The sequence below is a fragment of the Rosa chinensis genome, chromosome 2, assembly GCF_002994745.2.
Source record: "Rosa chinensis cultivar Old Blush chromosome 2, RchiOBHm-V2, whole genome shotgun sequence".
Taxonomy (NCBI): Eukaryota; Viridiplantae; Streptophyta; class Magnoliopsida; order Rosales; family Rosaceae; genus Rosa; species Rosa chinensis.
Window position 1 is genome coordinate 65877917 of NC_037089.1, and position 13618 is coordinate 65891534.

The 13618-nt window shown below is 36.2% G+C and overlaps 2 protein-coding genes across 4 annotated transcripts; one reads left to right on the forward strand and one right to left on the reverse strand.

Moving 5' to 3' along the window:
* The first annotated feature begins 926 nt into the window (after positions 1 to 926).
* LOC112187765 (homeobox-DDT domain protein RLT3) lies at positions 927 to 9201 on the forward strand. 3 transcript variants are annotated; one of them, XM_040514511.1, is made up of 17 exons: positions 927 to 1248; positions 1609 to 1959; positions 2251 to 2309; positions 2417 to 2785; positions 2864 to 2920; positions 3015 to 3231; positions 3365 to 3465; positions 3700 to 3786; positions 3866 to 3997; positions 4483 to 4623; positions 5301 to 5423; positions 5528 to 5986; positions 6501 to 6902; positions 7006 to 7620; positions 8134 to 8238; positions 8324 to 8543; positions 8693 to 9201. In XM_040514511.1, exons 1-17 carry the CDS (start codon positions 1188 to 1190, stop codon positions 8710 to 8712), a joined length of 3519 nt encoding a protein of 1172 aa, XP_040370445.1. In that variant the 5' UTR covers positions 927 to 1187; the 3' UTR covers positions 8713 to 9201. The 3 variants fall into 3 exon arrangements, with proteins under 3 accessions (XP_040370445.1, XP_024182448.1, XP_040370446.1); XM_024326680.2 differs by having other exon boundaries at positions 928 to 1248; positions 2858 to 2920; XM_040514512.1 differs by having other exon boundaries at positions 928 to 1248; positions 2858 to 2920; positions 8817 to 9201.
* A 286-nt stretch (positions 9202 to 9487) lies between these two features.
* Positions 9488 to 11463, reverse strand: LOC112187766 (mannan endo-1,4-beta-mannosidase 4). The gene is made up of 5 exons (XM_024326681.2): positions 10959 to 11463; positions 10652 to 10846; positions 10409 to 10531; positions 10101 to 10306; positions 9488 to 9995 (listed from the first exon to the last, which is right to left on the reverse strand). The coding sequence occupies exons 1-5, from the start codon at positions 11301 to 11303 to the stop codon at positions 9611 to 9613; spliced, it is 1254 nt and encodes a 417-aa protein (XP_024182449.1). The 5' UTR covers positions 11304 to 11463; the 3' UTR covers positions 9488 to 9610.
* Between the last annotated feature and the right edge of the window lie 2155 nt (positions 11464 to 13618).

Below are 13618 nucleotides of genomic sequence, written 5' to 3' on the forward strand. Positions count from 1 at the left end.
TTTTAGTTGGGTTGAGGGTAAAAAGGTCAATTTCTGTTAAAATGTGTAAGTGGAAACAAAAATCTGTTGCTGGGGTAAGTGAGATAATTTTTGTTCATTTTGGGGCTTTTGGTCAAGAACCCTATAAAATATGTTAAATCTCACTATCTAGTACGTTATGATATGATCAACAAGTTACATTCAAGCAACACAAATAACCACTTGAGTTATACTACCACCACCACCACCACGACGTACTAACAACTATATTAATTTTGATAGTTTTCACAATTTATTGTTACTCGTGCAAGGAGATACATCTAAAAATATCATTTCTAAGTTAATTATACCGTAGTACCATACTACTGACAAGCATATTTGAGCATGAGCTTCTTACCTCTAAATTGTTCTTTATGATATGTTTTAACTTTGTTTATATATGGCCATCTTATGACCCATCTCTTGTATTAGACAAATTAATGAACGAAAACTCTATGGTACATTCATGTTTGAGTAATTTTAAAGTAAACCAACTCAGTACTATAATAAACCAGCTTTGCACAATTGTAGAATAACTCAATATCTGACGTTGAGCGAGTCTACCAATGAATGAAGTTAGTCTACGAGATTACAATTATATCAAATTTGTCTACTTGATCTATCGATCGAGACATCAATATACCATATACAACCCTATAAATATATCTCCTTATATCTAAAGTCACCATATATAATTCACTTACAGGGCTTTCAGCATGAACAACATGGTTTTAGCCAATAGCTAGGTTGATCCACATTCCACGATGAACCCCAATGTCATGGTCCAGTTATTTGGGTTATTTATCCCATATTTATGACATATGTACCTGTCATTGGGACTGAACCGGGAAAAAAAAAAAAAAACGTAACCGGATGATATAAATATTTAAGTTGATTTTTGTCCTGAAAATTTTGATAAAAGAGATATTTTTGGCTAAACCCAAAACCCTACTTGTGCCCCATTTCGTTATCTCGTCATTTCAACTAAGCATGCAGCAGGTGGTTCCAGAGCTCAGTCTCCTCCACACTCCGCCTCTCCGCCACCGTGACTCCGCCGCTCCATCTCTCTGCTGACACCCATCATTCATAACCGCCTCTGCTCCATTAGCTCGTTGGAAATGGTACTCAAATTTTCCCACTGATTTTTCGGCGATTAAGGGAAAACGAAGATGGAGAAGACACAGAAGAAAACTCGATTACAGCTCGAAGCCCTCGAAAGCTTCTATGCGGGTACTCCTCCTAATCTCTCTCTGTTCGCGCGCTTTATTTTGATAAAGGTTTATCTGTAAATATTGCTCTGTTGCTTAATTGGGTTCAGAATTGCGTTACCAAGTTTGCCCTGTAATTAATATTAGCAACTGCTTTGGTTTTAGGAAGCAATCATAGAACCCACATGGGTTAATCTGATTAAGATGAAATGAAGTAGAGTACTGTTAGTTTTGGGAACACAAGAGAATCAAGCATAATACTGGGTGATTTTTATTTTTATTTTTTTCATTGAACCCACTTAGGTTAATAGCATACTGTTAAGTCTTAAACACTAGAATGAATCATGATATTGGGTGATTTTTTTTTTTTTTTAATGCACAGAGGAAAAGTATCCTTCTCGAACTGCTATGGAATGCCATGCTACGGTTTTCGGATTGACGTACAAGCAGGTTCGGGGATGGTTTGTTGAGAGGAGGAGGAGGGAGAAGAGGAAACGTACAGCTAGTGAATTGTTGAGTGCACGAAATGGGTTGGGGGATGCTGCTACAAGTGTGTCGAGTCAGAAAACAAAAGCTGCTTCGGCTTTGAAGTGCAAGAAGAAAAAGATGAAAGCGAGTATTCAGAGATTGCAGAATCCGGACTACCTTCTTAAGAAAGTGTTCCGCAAAGACGGTCCTCCCCTCGGGGTGGAATTTGATTCTCTTCCTTCTCAAGCACTTTGGAAGTCTACAGGTACAGGAATGGCAAACTCTCAGGTGTATTAGAAATTATAGACCTTGTTTGAAAAGTAAACTATGCATAAATAGCAGCATTTTCATTTGGACGTTTTGGATCGGTGATGATAACATTTTCTTTGTTGATTTTATGTGAGGTGTTGAGGGAGAAGCAAGTAAAATACTGTTGTCTTGTTTTGCTTAGCATGGTTCAACCTTATATCTAATTAATTGTAGCTTTCCTCTCACTGCACTTCATATTCGAATAAGGTTTGACTCATGTTTTTTTTATTTTTATTTTTTTATTTAGATTCCCAAAATGATCCTCCCACGTGCAAAGAGAACCAAATAGCACCTAAAAGGGGAACGGTAATTGATGAAAATTTAAATTCCTTCATCTTTCTTGATGTTCTTGTTTCTACCTTAAGACTCTTTACCCAGCCTCACGTATATTCCTACCTTTTAACTTTTATTAGGTTACAAAGTGTGCTGTAACTAGTCATGAGGAGTTTAATAGCAGTGCTCCAAGGAAAAGACATGGTGCTCGAAAAGACTTGATGACTGTGAGAAAACAAGGTGCTGGGAAAGACTTAATGACGGTGAAGAGGCATGGTGGTGGGAAAGACTTGATGAAAATGAAAAAACATGGTTGTGGGAAAGATTTGATGACAATGAAAAAACCTGGTGGTGGTAAAGGTTTGATGACAGTCTGGCGCGCAACCAATCCTGATGCTGATGCTAGAGACTTTCTTATTGACATGGGTTTAGCTAATGGTGAAGTCACTCATGTATCACGGAAACCACAAACTCGGAGCAGAAGGTTACAACAACAAAAATCTGTTCCTGTAAGTATCATCTTAAGATCAATCTTAGTGCTTGCCTCTGGAAGGTTCTCTGACACTATGTTGCCTATTTAGAAACAGGGAAGGTTACAAAGTAAGTTACAAGAAAAGAGGAAGCGTTTTGTTAAAAGAAGAGAGGTAATTGAAAGATTGCTCTTGTAAACTGTGGTGTAAATTAAACTGTTGTGTAAATTAGCTGCTGTAACAACATTCATTTCCTTTTGTATGCCAGGTGGAATCTAACAAAGACTCAAACCAGAAGCTGCCTAGCAAAGAAAAATGTGAACTTGCTTTGGAAGGAACAGGTTCTGAAGAACACTTGGATAAAATTGCAATGCTTATGGATGATGAAGAGCTGGAGCTTAGAGAATTACAAGCAAGACCAATTTCACTGGGGTGCTTGAATCATTTAACTCCTAATGGAGATCATGGTTGTTCACTATGCAAAGGTTAGTTTGAAGAGAGAAGTCAACAAACTTTCCACTTTATAATTGGAATGCTCTATCACATTTTTGTGAGTGGATATGTAAATATATGATCACGGAACTTCACACTCTTAATCAGGAAGTTTTGTCATTTCAGATTCACTGGTTAAGTTCCCTCCTAGTTCAGTCAAGATGAAGCAACCATTTCATTTGCAACCTTGGGATTCTTCACCAGAGATTGTCAAGAAATTGTTTAAGGTGCGTATATTGTGTACTGCTTGTGACCCAATTTTGCTGAGTCCTATAGGATCATGTGAAAGATGTTAAGCATTCCATCTTATTGGTGACTTCTATTATCTTGCTCATGATTGTGACCCTATTCTAGATCCCTGCTGCTGTTTTTTGTTGGGTTTATTAAAGGATGTGTATTGAATTTGAATTAAATCATTTTGTTAGATTATCATACTAATATATATTCTGGCGTGTGGGCAGGTTTTTCATTTCCTTTATACATATGCCGTTGTGGTAGATCTATCCTCCTTCAGTCTGGATGAGTTTGCTCAAGCATTTCATGATAAGGTTATACCTGACATCTGATCTAGCATTAGATTTATTGGGTCTTGCTGCTCAACTTTTTTGTTTTGTGCATGTCTTTTAGGATTCCTTGTTACTTGGAAAAATTCATGTGGCTCTTCTGAAGCTTCTTTTATCCCACGTTCAAGCGGAGCTTTCCTCTGGATCTATGCCTCACTTGAGCAAATCTTGCAATTTTCTTGCATTTATCCACTGGGTGAGTTGGAAACAAGAAAGAAGATATAACTGTTTATAGTGGTGCAGATCGCAAACATTTATATTTCATTTGATTTTGTGAGAATTTTCTATGCTCATATTGACAATTGGAACTGGTTAGATGTCTTTGTGGATTTATCATCGTAGTTGTTAGATAATTTGGCGGGGCCAGAGGAGTTATTAGATATTAATGGTTTACTTGTAACTTTTCCATTAGATGATAATGGTTTACTTCTGAACAAAATCATAAACTGATTTTGAGTTGTCCATCCGTGTGAAGTTTTGGAATATCATTTGATCTTTGTGGTATTTCATCATATTTACATCTGTACGAGAAAGTTGGTTAAACATTTTTGACCTTTGTGGAACTCTTTTAAATCTTTTGGCCATCTCTTAAATTGATCGTTCTTTCTTTCATTATGAGTCTGACTATTGAATGGAAGTACTCAACAATTATAACTACAATCTTTCTTGATGATTTGGCAGGTTGAAAATCAAAAATCGACTCTGGAATTCTGGGAGAGATCTCTGAACCCCTTAACATGGACAGAAATACTGCGTCAAGTACTGGTTGCAGCTGGTTTTGGTTCAAAGCAGGGTGCAATCCGGCGGGAAGCCCTTAGCAAGGTCTTCTAAACTATTTAAATGCAATATTTTCATTTGATTTAGCTAAGCTGCATTGTTGGAGTCTTTATATTATTACTACTTATTTATTTTTTAATTATTTATTTATTTTCTTATTGTTTTCGTTTTTGCAAAGAAGCAACCTTTTGTTGAAAACATGAACAAGAAACAAAAATCCTATGTCAACACATCAGCATGTTTTTTCGCTAGTAATTAGATACCCTATATTATATGTTCCTTACTGTTGTTTATTCAAAACATTGGTGACAAGCCCAAACAATCCCTTCTTTTCGCTAGTTATTTTACAATAAAATGAGAACTTAAGATCTATCATGACCGCAAACCCAACAATCCCTTCTTACCTTACCAGAGCTGTAGTTAGATAGCAATGGCCATACTCAAGGACCAACCCGAACTCAACGTTTACATATAAGAGGTAAAGCTTAGGTGATAAGCAAATAGTTTCTTTCGTTTTTATTTTAATTTTTTTCTGTCGTCCTTAAGATCATAAGTCAATAAGTTCAGTATATTTTTTGGTCTTTGCATGCTTATGGCATTATCTGATTTAATGACCAGAAAAGTGCGGGAGGGTTTCTTTTCTTTGACTTAGTGATTTTATTTTCCACTCTTATTAAGCTTTATTTGGATTTCAACACGTAATCTTCTGTCCTTGTATATAGGAAATGAGCCTTATGGTGAAGTATGGTTTGCATTCTGGTACTTTGAAGGCTGAATTATTTAAAGTTCTGCTTGTGCAAGGAATTAATGGTTTGAAAGTTTCCGACTTGGCGAAGTCATTGCAGGTAAGCTTCTTGAACATGTTATCATCATCTCTCCTTTAATTAAGCTGATACCACAGAAGCAACTGTATGATTGAATTTCTCATGGACTTTGTTTTTGCTGGAAGATTGCTGAATTGAACGTTTCCAGCAGAATAGATGATCTGGAGTCTTTAATTAGTTCAACTCTTTCAAGTGATATTACATTGTTTGAAAAGATTTCATCATCCACATACCGTGTACGTCTTAATTCTTCTGAAGACGAAGTTGAGGAACTCCAATCAGATAGTGAAGACTCTGGTGCAGTTGATGATGACCTCAGTGACAGTGGTATATGTAGCAGTGATGATGATTCTGGGTGCAATTCAGGAAATTCCAATATCAGAAGATTGACTCATATCAACCGTCATAGAAGTAAAAATAACATGATGAAAGTACACACTGAGATTGATGAGAGCCATCCAGGAGAAGTATGGTTGTTAGGATTGATGGAAGGTGAATATTCAGATTTAAGCATTGAAGAAAAGTTGAACTCGATAGTGGCTCTAGTTGATCTTCTTCATGCAGGATCTACTATGAGAATGGAGGTAATGTAAAGAATCTTGGCATGGACTTTGAGTTATCTTTATTTGTATTTCTTTTCCCTTGCAATGACATTTCCTTATAAATTAAACTTATGCTGATGTTTGCATACTAAATTGGTGTTATTATGAGAGTAAAGAGTGATTAAATTTACATGAGTTCTAGGAAGCCACAATGAGTATGGTTTACTGCATCAGTATTGATTTGGATCAATCTTTTCTTCAAATTAATTTCCCTTACAGGCTGAAAATTCAGGTGTTTACAGGTTAATGAGTGCCGACTTCTTTGACTTATCAATGAAAAATAACTGCTAGCTTTTTGTTATCTTTACTAATGTCATGCATCATGTATTTAGCCTATCAATATGCTGCAATTTTGACTATAGTTTTCAACAGCATTCAGTAATGCTGTGTACTTAAGTACAGTATTAAGCAGATTACACTTATATGAATTAATTAATTATATTGATTTATATATTCTTTTGAGTGTTCTAAGCTTCGTATGATTATTTCTTTCTAGGATCCTGCAAATAGAATTGCTGAATGCATTCCTAACAGCCTTCATTCTGGTTCTGGAGCGAAAATTAAGAGGTTATCAGCTAAACCACATAGTGTGCCCAGGTCGTCATGGGTCCATGCTGGAAATATGGATAGTGTAAACAAAGACCATAACTGTTCAAAGTTCCACCCTATAGATTCTTCGTTATCAATCTCAAAATTCTATGAAGAGAGATACTCCACAAAAGGAAAAGATTGCGGGTCCGACTTACACCCAATGCAATCTGTGTTCTTGGGGTCAGATCGTAGGTACAGTAGATACTGGCTTTTCTTGGGCCCTTGCAATGCATATGACCCGGGCCATAGAAGGGTTTATTTTGAATCTTCAGAAGATGGTCACTGGGAGGTTATTGATACCGAAGAGGTATTCTTCATAGCTTTTGTTATATGCTTCAACATGATTTTTTGTGTTGCCCGACCTTTTGTAAGTTCTAATATTTTCTTGCGCTTTTTTCAACGGACTGCAGGCTTTATGTGCCTTGTTGTCAGTTTTGGATGATAGGGGTAAGCGAGAGGCTCTTCTTATTGAATCTTTGGAGAAACGGCTAACATTTCTGTGCCAAGCAATGTCAAATAGAATGGCAAGTAGTGATGGAAGTGAGCATTTGACGCAATCTGATCGCTCTGAGCTGGATAATGCAAGAGAAGACACTTATTCACCAGTATCCGATGTGGATAACAATTCTTCTGAGACTGTAAATGATTCTGTACCTTTAAATGGAACTGTAGTTCCTGAAGTTCGAAAGAAAGGAGAAGAACTGAAACAGAAGTGGAAACGAATCCAAGCATTTGATTCGTGGTTATGGAATTCGTTTTACCTAGACCTAAATTCCGTTAAACATGGTAAACGGTCATATTTCGATACACTTACTAGATGTGAAAGTTGTCATGATTTGTATTGGAGAGATGAGAAGCACTGCAGGATTTGCCATACAACATTTGAGCTTCATTTTGATCTGGAAGAAATGTTTGCTATCCATGTAGCCACATGTAGGGAGAAAGAAACAAGTACTACATTTCCTGAGCATAAGGTTCTCTCATCACAAATCCAATCTCTAAAAGCTGCGATTCATGCAATTGAGGTAACATGTCATTTAGAGTTTAGCTTTGCATTTGCTGATATGCTTTTATTAGGTTGAGAGGTTTGAAGTTATATAGTGGACTAGAGGAGAAATAGGGCTTCATATAAAGGTGAATTAGGAAATATAAATTACTAATGGCATGAGTTTTTAGATTTTTACTGAATTTCATGTGCAAACAAATCCATTTATTTTCCCACTAAACTGCAGTATAACTTAGATGAAGGGCTGGAGGGAAAACTAGGCCAAAATATGTATTTGATCTGTGTTACTGAGACATGACTGGTTAGTGATATTTAAGTGTATACCACTCGAAATAGAGCAGAATCTGAAGTGGTGTTCCTTCTTCCCCTGGTTAGCTTGGGTCTCTGGTGGCTAATTAACTGTATGGGTGGATGTTTGAGCAAATGTCATTGGTTGATATTTAAAACAGATTACATTTATCAAGAGACATTTCTATTTACCCAAAACCTTGTAAGTTACATTATGTTCACCTCCACTTCTCTCTTTGTGCAGTCGGTTATGCCTGAAGATGCCTTGTTGGGTGCTTGGAAAAAATCTGCTCATAAGCTATGGGTGAAACGCCTTAGACGAACTTCATGTTTGTCAGAGCTTTTGCAGGTTCCGTATCTTCTCGTTGCACATCATATTTTTATGTTTATGTTTAAGTCTTGAACCAGTAGTTTCTTTTTGTTTAACTTTGCAGGTTCTTACTGATTTTGTTGGAGCCATCAATGAGGACTGGCTGTATAAATGCAAAATTGTGCAAGGTTCTTGCAAGCTTGGTGGCGATATCATAGCTTCTTTTGCATCTATGCCTCATACAACATCTGCAGTTGCACTCTGGTTGGTGAAATTGGATGACTTGATTGCTCCTCACATCAAAAGAGCCTGTTCTGAGAGAAGGCAGGAGACCAGTATTAGAGGTAATGGTTTGGAATATAAAACCTCCTTGGGCATAATTGATATCATTCTTAATATTGTCATTTATGCTTTTCACCCTTGTTGGTTGGAATATAATTCATGCTATTGACAAGTTTATCATATTTTAATATTCTCCATCTTAATACTTCAGGTAAGCATCCAACTCAATAGCCCCACCTTTCTCAGGAGATATGCGAATGTAAATGCGCATTTTTTTTGTGATGGATTGACCATTTATACTTCCAGTATTCTCACCCTAGTACAACTGCGGCCAGATCAGTGAATTTTTTGCAGGCTTTGAAATGGCGGTAGTTTGTTCGAAGCTTAGTTTCCTTCTCTCTTTAGTGTGTTCCTTATAAGGCGATTGAGAATTAGATTTAGAGCCTTGAGGAAAGTTGGACGCTTAGTACATATAAGTGTTACATCAGTGAAGCTCCGCAGAGCAATGACAAACCTTTTATCCTTTATTCTCTTGTAAAGAACAACAGTCTCTTACTGTTTCCGGAAATGAAGGATGCAGATTTTGTCAATGCATTGTTTGTTCTAGTTTTGAGAAAAGGGGGACAAGATATCAACAAATGTACATTGTTGTAAAGAAAAACAGAATACTGTTTTGTTCCTGTATGAAGTTTAGTAAAATTGATAGTCATCTTCGCTGTAGTATCTATTATAGAGTAGACCAATGGTTATTGTAGTTGAACAGTAACCTCAAGACTTGTCTGCTAACATTGAGAGGGGAGAAATTTGGAGGAAGGCTTCAGCTTCATGATGTAATTTGTAGCAAATCAAAACTAGGTCCATATTTTGTAGGAATGGATTAGTGCAGTTGTATACGAACCAAAACTAGATTATATTACTGGAAGGCATTTATCCTTATTAATTTCATTTTTTCCATAATAAAGTTTGAAAATGAAGTTTGGTTACCCAAATTGGCAAGAGTTCAAAAAGTTTCTGGACTTGCTTCCGTGTATGTTTATTCAGGAATTGTAGAATGGCTTGTAGAGTACTGCTTCTGCTCAAATAGACGTAATTTACTGATGCTCACAAGCATTACTTTCTAATTTCCGTGTCAAGTACTTTTTGTAACATTACTATGTTGCCTGGTGAACTCGATTAGCTTGTGAGATTGTTGAGCAATCACACTAGCCGTGGAAGGGCTCTCCTCCAGAACGACATCATATCCGTCTTTGAAGTTATCCATTCCTTGAGCAAGCAGCTGCCAGAAAAGCGCACCTGTGCATGCTCCGTTACTGCTTGCGCTGCGGTAGACGACGTCGTAAAGTTTTTCGAAGTAGGCGTTCCTCTTTTCTATGGTGTACCCTGGCAGTTTGTAAGATTTGCCAAACTCCCCCATAATTAGTGGTTTTCTTACCACTGAGTTACAGTCTTCAATGTGTACTCCGACCCATTTGTCCACAAAATCAGCTTGTGCCTCTTCACTTGCCCCTCGTAACCTGAGAGGATATTAATGACCTTAATATATGGCGTTATGTGTAATATTTTCTTGTCAGATATAAGATATTTATCATGTTTATCTTAGATAAGGAGAGATAACGCACCATTGCTCAGCGTATATATGAATCGAGGCAAAGTCAATCTCGGGAATCAAGTTATTGGCTATGAAATCAGACCCATATTCTAGGTTACTAGGATTGAACTGCTTCTTTTCCGGGGTTGTTCCACCATAGAATCCTTCAAGCCCTATCTCCAGTAAATGGTTACTATCAATGGACTTGACGTGAGCAGCCATTTCTTTCACCCATTGCTGTAAGAAATGATGATGAACGTTCAAACTTCAAAACATCAAATCACCTTAATTTCCCATTAATATTACTAAAAGAAAAAACAATTAAAATGAGATAGAGACCTGGAGAAGGGTTCCAGAGGGATCAAGTTGACAACGAGGCTCGTTCATTAATTCCCAAGCAAAAATGGTTGAATCATCCCTGTAAGCCACCCCAGTAATGGAGTTGATTCTCGTGAGAACAGTCTGTAAAATTCAAAAAGAAAAAAGATATATAAAGAGTAAGAAATCAAGGGTTGGATTTAATTCATTGCAACTGGTAAAGTTAAACATTCAAACCCTACACACACACACACCGTACCTTACCTTAACGTGATCTTTATAGTAGCCTTTGACAACAGTGTTGTTATAGAAGTCGTCTTCGTTGTTTATGGCTTGGCCACGTTCCTTTGCCCACAGCACATATTGCTTTTTCCCCCCATAATCGTTGAAGTTGTTCACCAAGCTCAGTATCACATGCACACCATAATTTCTAGCTTCTGAGATCACAAAGTCTAATCCCTATACAGGATCAAACCGTCATATTATTGGTTGAAACTGATCATCCAACAACATAACATGTTCGACTAATTAGTTGGAGAAAACAAATTTCTCAGCAAGGCAACGTGCGTACCTTGAACATGTCTTCGTTATAGGAACCAGGAGAAGACTGAAGGGGTCTGTAGCTACCGCCATCGCTGAAAGCCCAAGTTCTGGCAATGTTCATACCATACTTGGAGGCTTGTTTGAATGCAGAAGTGACCTTGGCCCTTGTAGAGGGGTCAGATGCCATGTACATCATCCAATATGCATTGAACCCATTCAAGTAGAATGATCTCTCATTCATAACAAAATGGTTTCCTTTTGTTTGAGCAAAACTACTAGAGGTAGCCTGGGTTTCACCTCTGCAATAATTTCCCTGCTGGATATTGAAGAACACTAAAGAAGATAAAACAATACAGGTACGTAACAAAGGCATGGTTGGCTGTAATATTTGACTCTATACCCACAAGTGATTGAGTATAAATACCAAGTAGGTCTGTTGGTTCAGGTAATGAAGTAAATTTCTTCTCTGAAATAAATGTAATTAATGGAAGAGTTAGAGAACAGGGAAAGCGCGCTGAAAATTGCAAGGAAGGTTTAGGTGGGAGGGAAGAGGTGGTGTGAAATGGACCATTTATGTTGGGTGTACCATCAGCCCACTATCTAGGGTTTGCATATATAGGTGTGTAAGTAGGCTATCACCTTTTTAATAAATTAAACACATCACTGAGCAGCTTATGCTTACTGCAAAGGAAATGTGAGTGGATTATGTGGTGCTAATGTGTTTAATTAAATTGTTCATTTCATTGTTTTCCTTAAAGGTGAAGTGATGGGTCTATTATGGCAAGTAAGGTGCGGCGAGGAATCAGTGGAGAGAGTAAGCAAAGCTCAAAGCTATCTAGTTAATTGGCATTGCATTTTGACTTTAATCGATGGAGCCTGGACTTATTATTGAAGGTTCATATTGTCCATGTTACTTGGCTAGTGAGGACTCTTCAATTCCCAGCACATCAAATATTTTCATTATCATACTAACTAAGCGACTTCAATGATGTCCCTAATTATAAGATGTGGCTATTTTATACATCAAAACATCTCAAGAGCTATTTCAGATTACCACTTTAAAAAAACTCATTCTAACAATGTCATCATGTAAAATCTAGGGAAACTGATCGTTTTATTTAGCTATCATTCTTACATGAATGTTTCAAATTATTATCCACATCTATGATAATAAAGAAAACGAAGTCACCGGTTATACGTCACAATCATATTTTCTTTTCATTGTTTATCTACTATTTCACTCGATATTAGAAATAGATAAGAAAAAGAAGTTGCCGATTATATGCCACAACCCACCAAAATGTATATATTTCTCACTCTAGCTATCATCTTTCCCTAGCCAAACGTCCATACCTAAAGATGGTTTTTCTAGTAGCGTATGGATCGAATACTTCACCAAAACATACATAGTCGTTATATATAAAGGCATTAGCTTGCAGATCGATCATGAAAGAAAGTAAGAAACTTATATACAAATGTACGTGTATTAGTGGCATCCATCATGTAGACACATAGCTAGCTAGCTAGGGTTTGGAGGCTATGGCGCTTTTGGTAGAGAATTTAGGCGCCACTGAAATTGTTCTATAGCTTTGTTGGTGCATGCTATATATGAAAATGAAAGAATATATGGTCGATCGATATGGATGGTGTCTACTGTCAAAGCTCAAATTGGTTGAATTGGAGTATTGCCGTTGCGTGTAGGCAAATATCTATATGCATATAACACACAACGACCTATAATAAGCTCCATTATAATGAGCATCATGCCCATATCCTTATATCATTTCTCATTGTCACCACCAGCTAGCTCCGTATAAGCATGCACTACTATTACATGAGTAGTACCGTATCATTTCACTTGAATGTATGACGCGACAAGACATACGATTTATGAATGTATAATTTTTGTTTCTCAAAAATATTAGATGTATAAGAACATTTGAGTAAAATGCATGATATATGAAATCAACAATAATATATCATCAAATAATTACTCCAACCGTGGCATGCATGCAATTGGACTCTACACAGTTGGACATGCATATATTGTTCTTTAATTGTCATTTTGCCCATCTTTCTCTCTTTTGCCAAACTTTATCGTGGATGCGTGTGCTTCGTATGTTTGGATCATGTATGTTTATTTATTTTGAGTTTTTCTATTGGAACCTCCAAATTTACTCATTTAACCTATATGCTTTTTACACCTCTTATCAAATTTTTAAATATTAAATTTACTCACTAAACCTCACTAAATTTCCTGAAATAACCTCACTCATATAATTTGCAAACAAATTATTATCTTTAAAATAAAAAATTTAGTCATTTCAATGATTTAATCACTCTATAAATATTAACTAAATATACATTTTTTAATCAAACTTGAGTTTCAAAAATTAATGTCTAATCAATAAGAAAATGCCATGAACTATTATGTTTTTTTATTTATTTTTTGTTTCTATTTTAGATGTGAAAAAAAAATTTGTTTTTATTCTCAAAAAAAAAATCATTCGTTTTTTAATGTTTATTTTTTTTTTCTGTATTTTTTGTACCACATGATTAATTAATTAAATTTTTTTTTTTGCAAATATAATTGATTGACTTAGATTTAGGTCATAAATCATAAGAGAATTTATTTTGTTTTCCCTCACCAATATCTTAACCATATTTTAAATTCTTATTAAATATATA

Bases quoted from the DNA above. Each gene is read 5' to 3' on its own strand.
- LOC112187765 (XM_024326680.2), top strand. From the start codon at position 1,188: ATGGAGAAGACACAGAAGAAAACTCGATTACAGCTCGAAGCCCTCGAA. The intron at 3,998-4,482 runs GTGAGTTGGAAA...ATGATTTGGCAG, and splicing joins TTCTTGCATTTATCCACTGG to GTTGAAAATCAAAAATCGAC. The intron at 4,624-5,300 runs GTCTTCTAAACT...CCTTGTATATAG, and splicing joins GGCGGGAAGCCCTTAGCAAG to GAAATGAGCCTTATGGTGAA.
- LOC112187766 (XM_024326681.2), bottom strand. From the start codon at position 11,303: ATGCCTTTGTTACGTACCTGTATTGTTTTATCTTCTTTAGTGTTCTTC. The intron at 10,847-10,958 runs GTACGCACGTTG...GATCCTGTATAG, and splicing joins ATAACGAAGACATGTTCAAG to GGATTAGACTTTGTGATCTC. The intron at 9,996-10,100 runs GTGCGTTATCTC...ATATCCTCTCAG, and splicing joins CATATATACGCTGAGCAATG to GTTACGAGGGGCAAGTGAAG.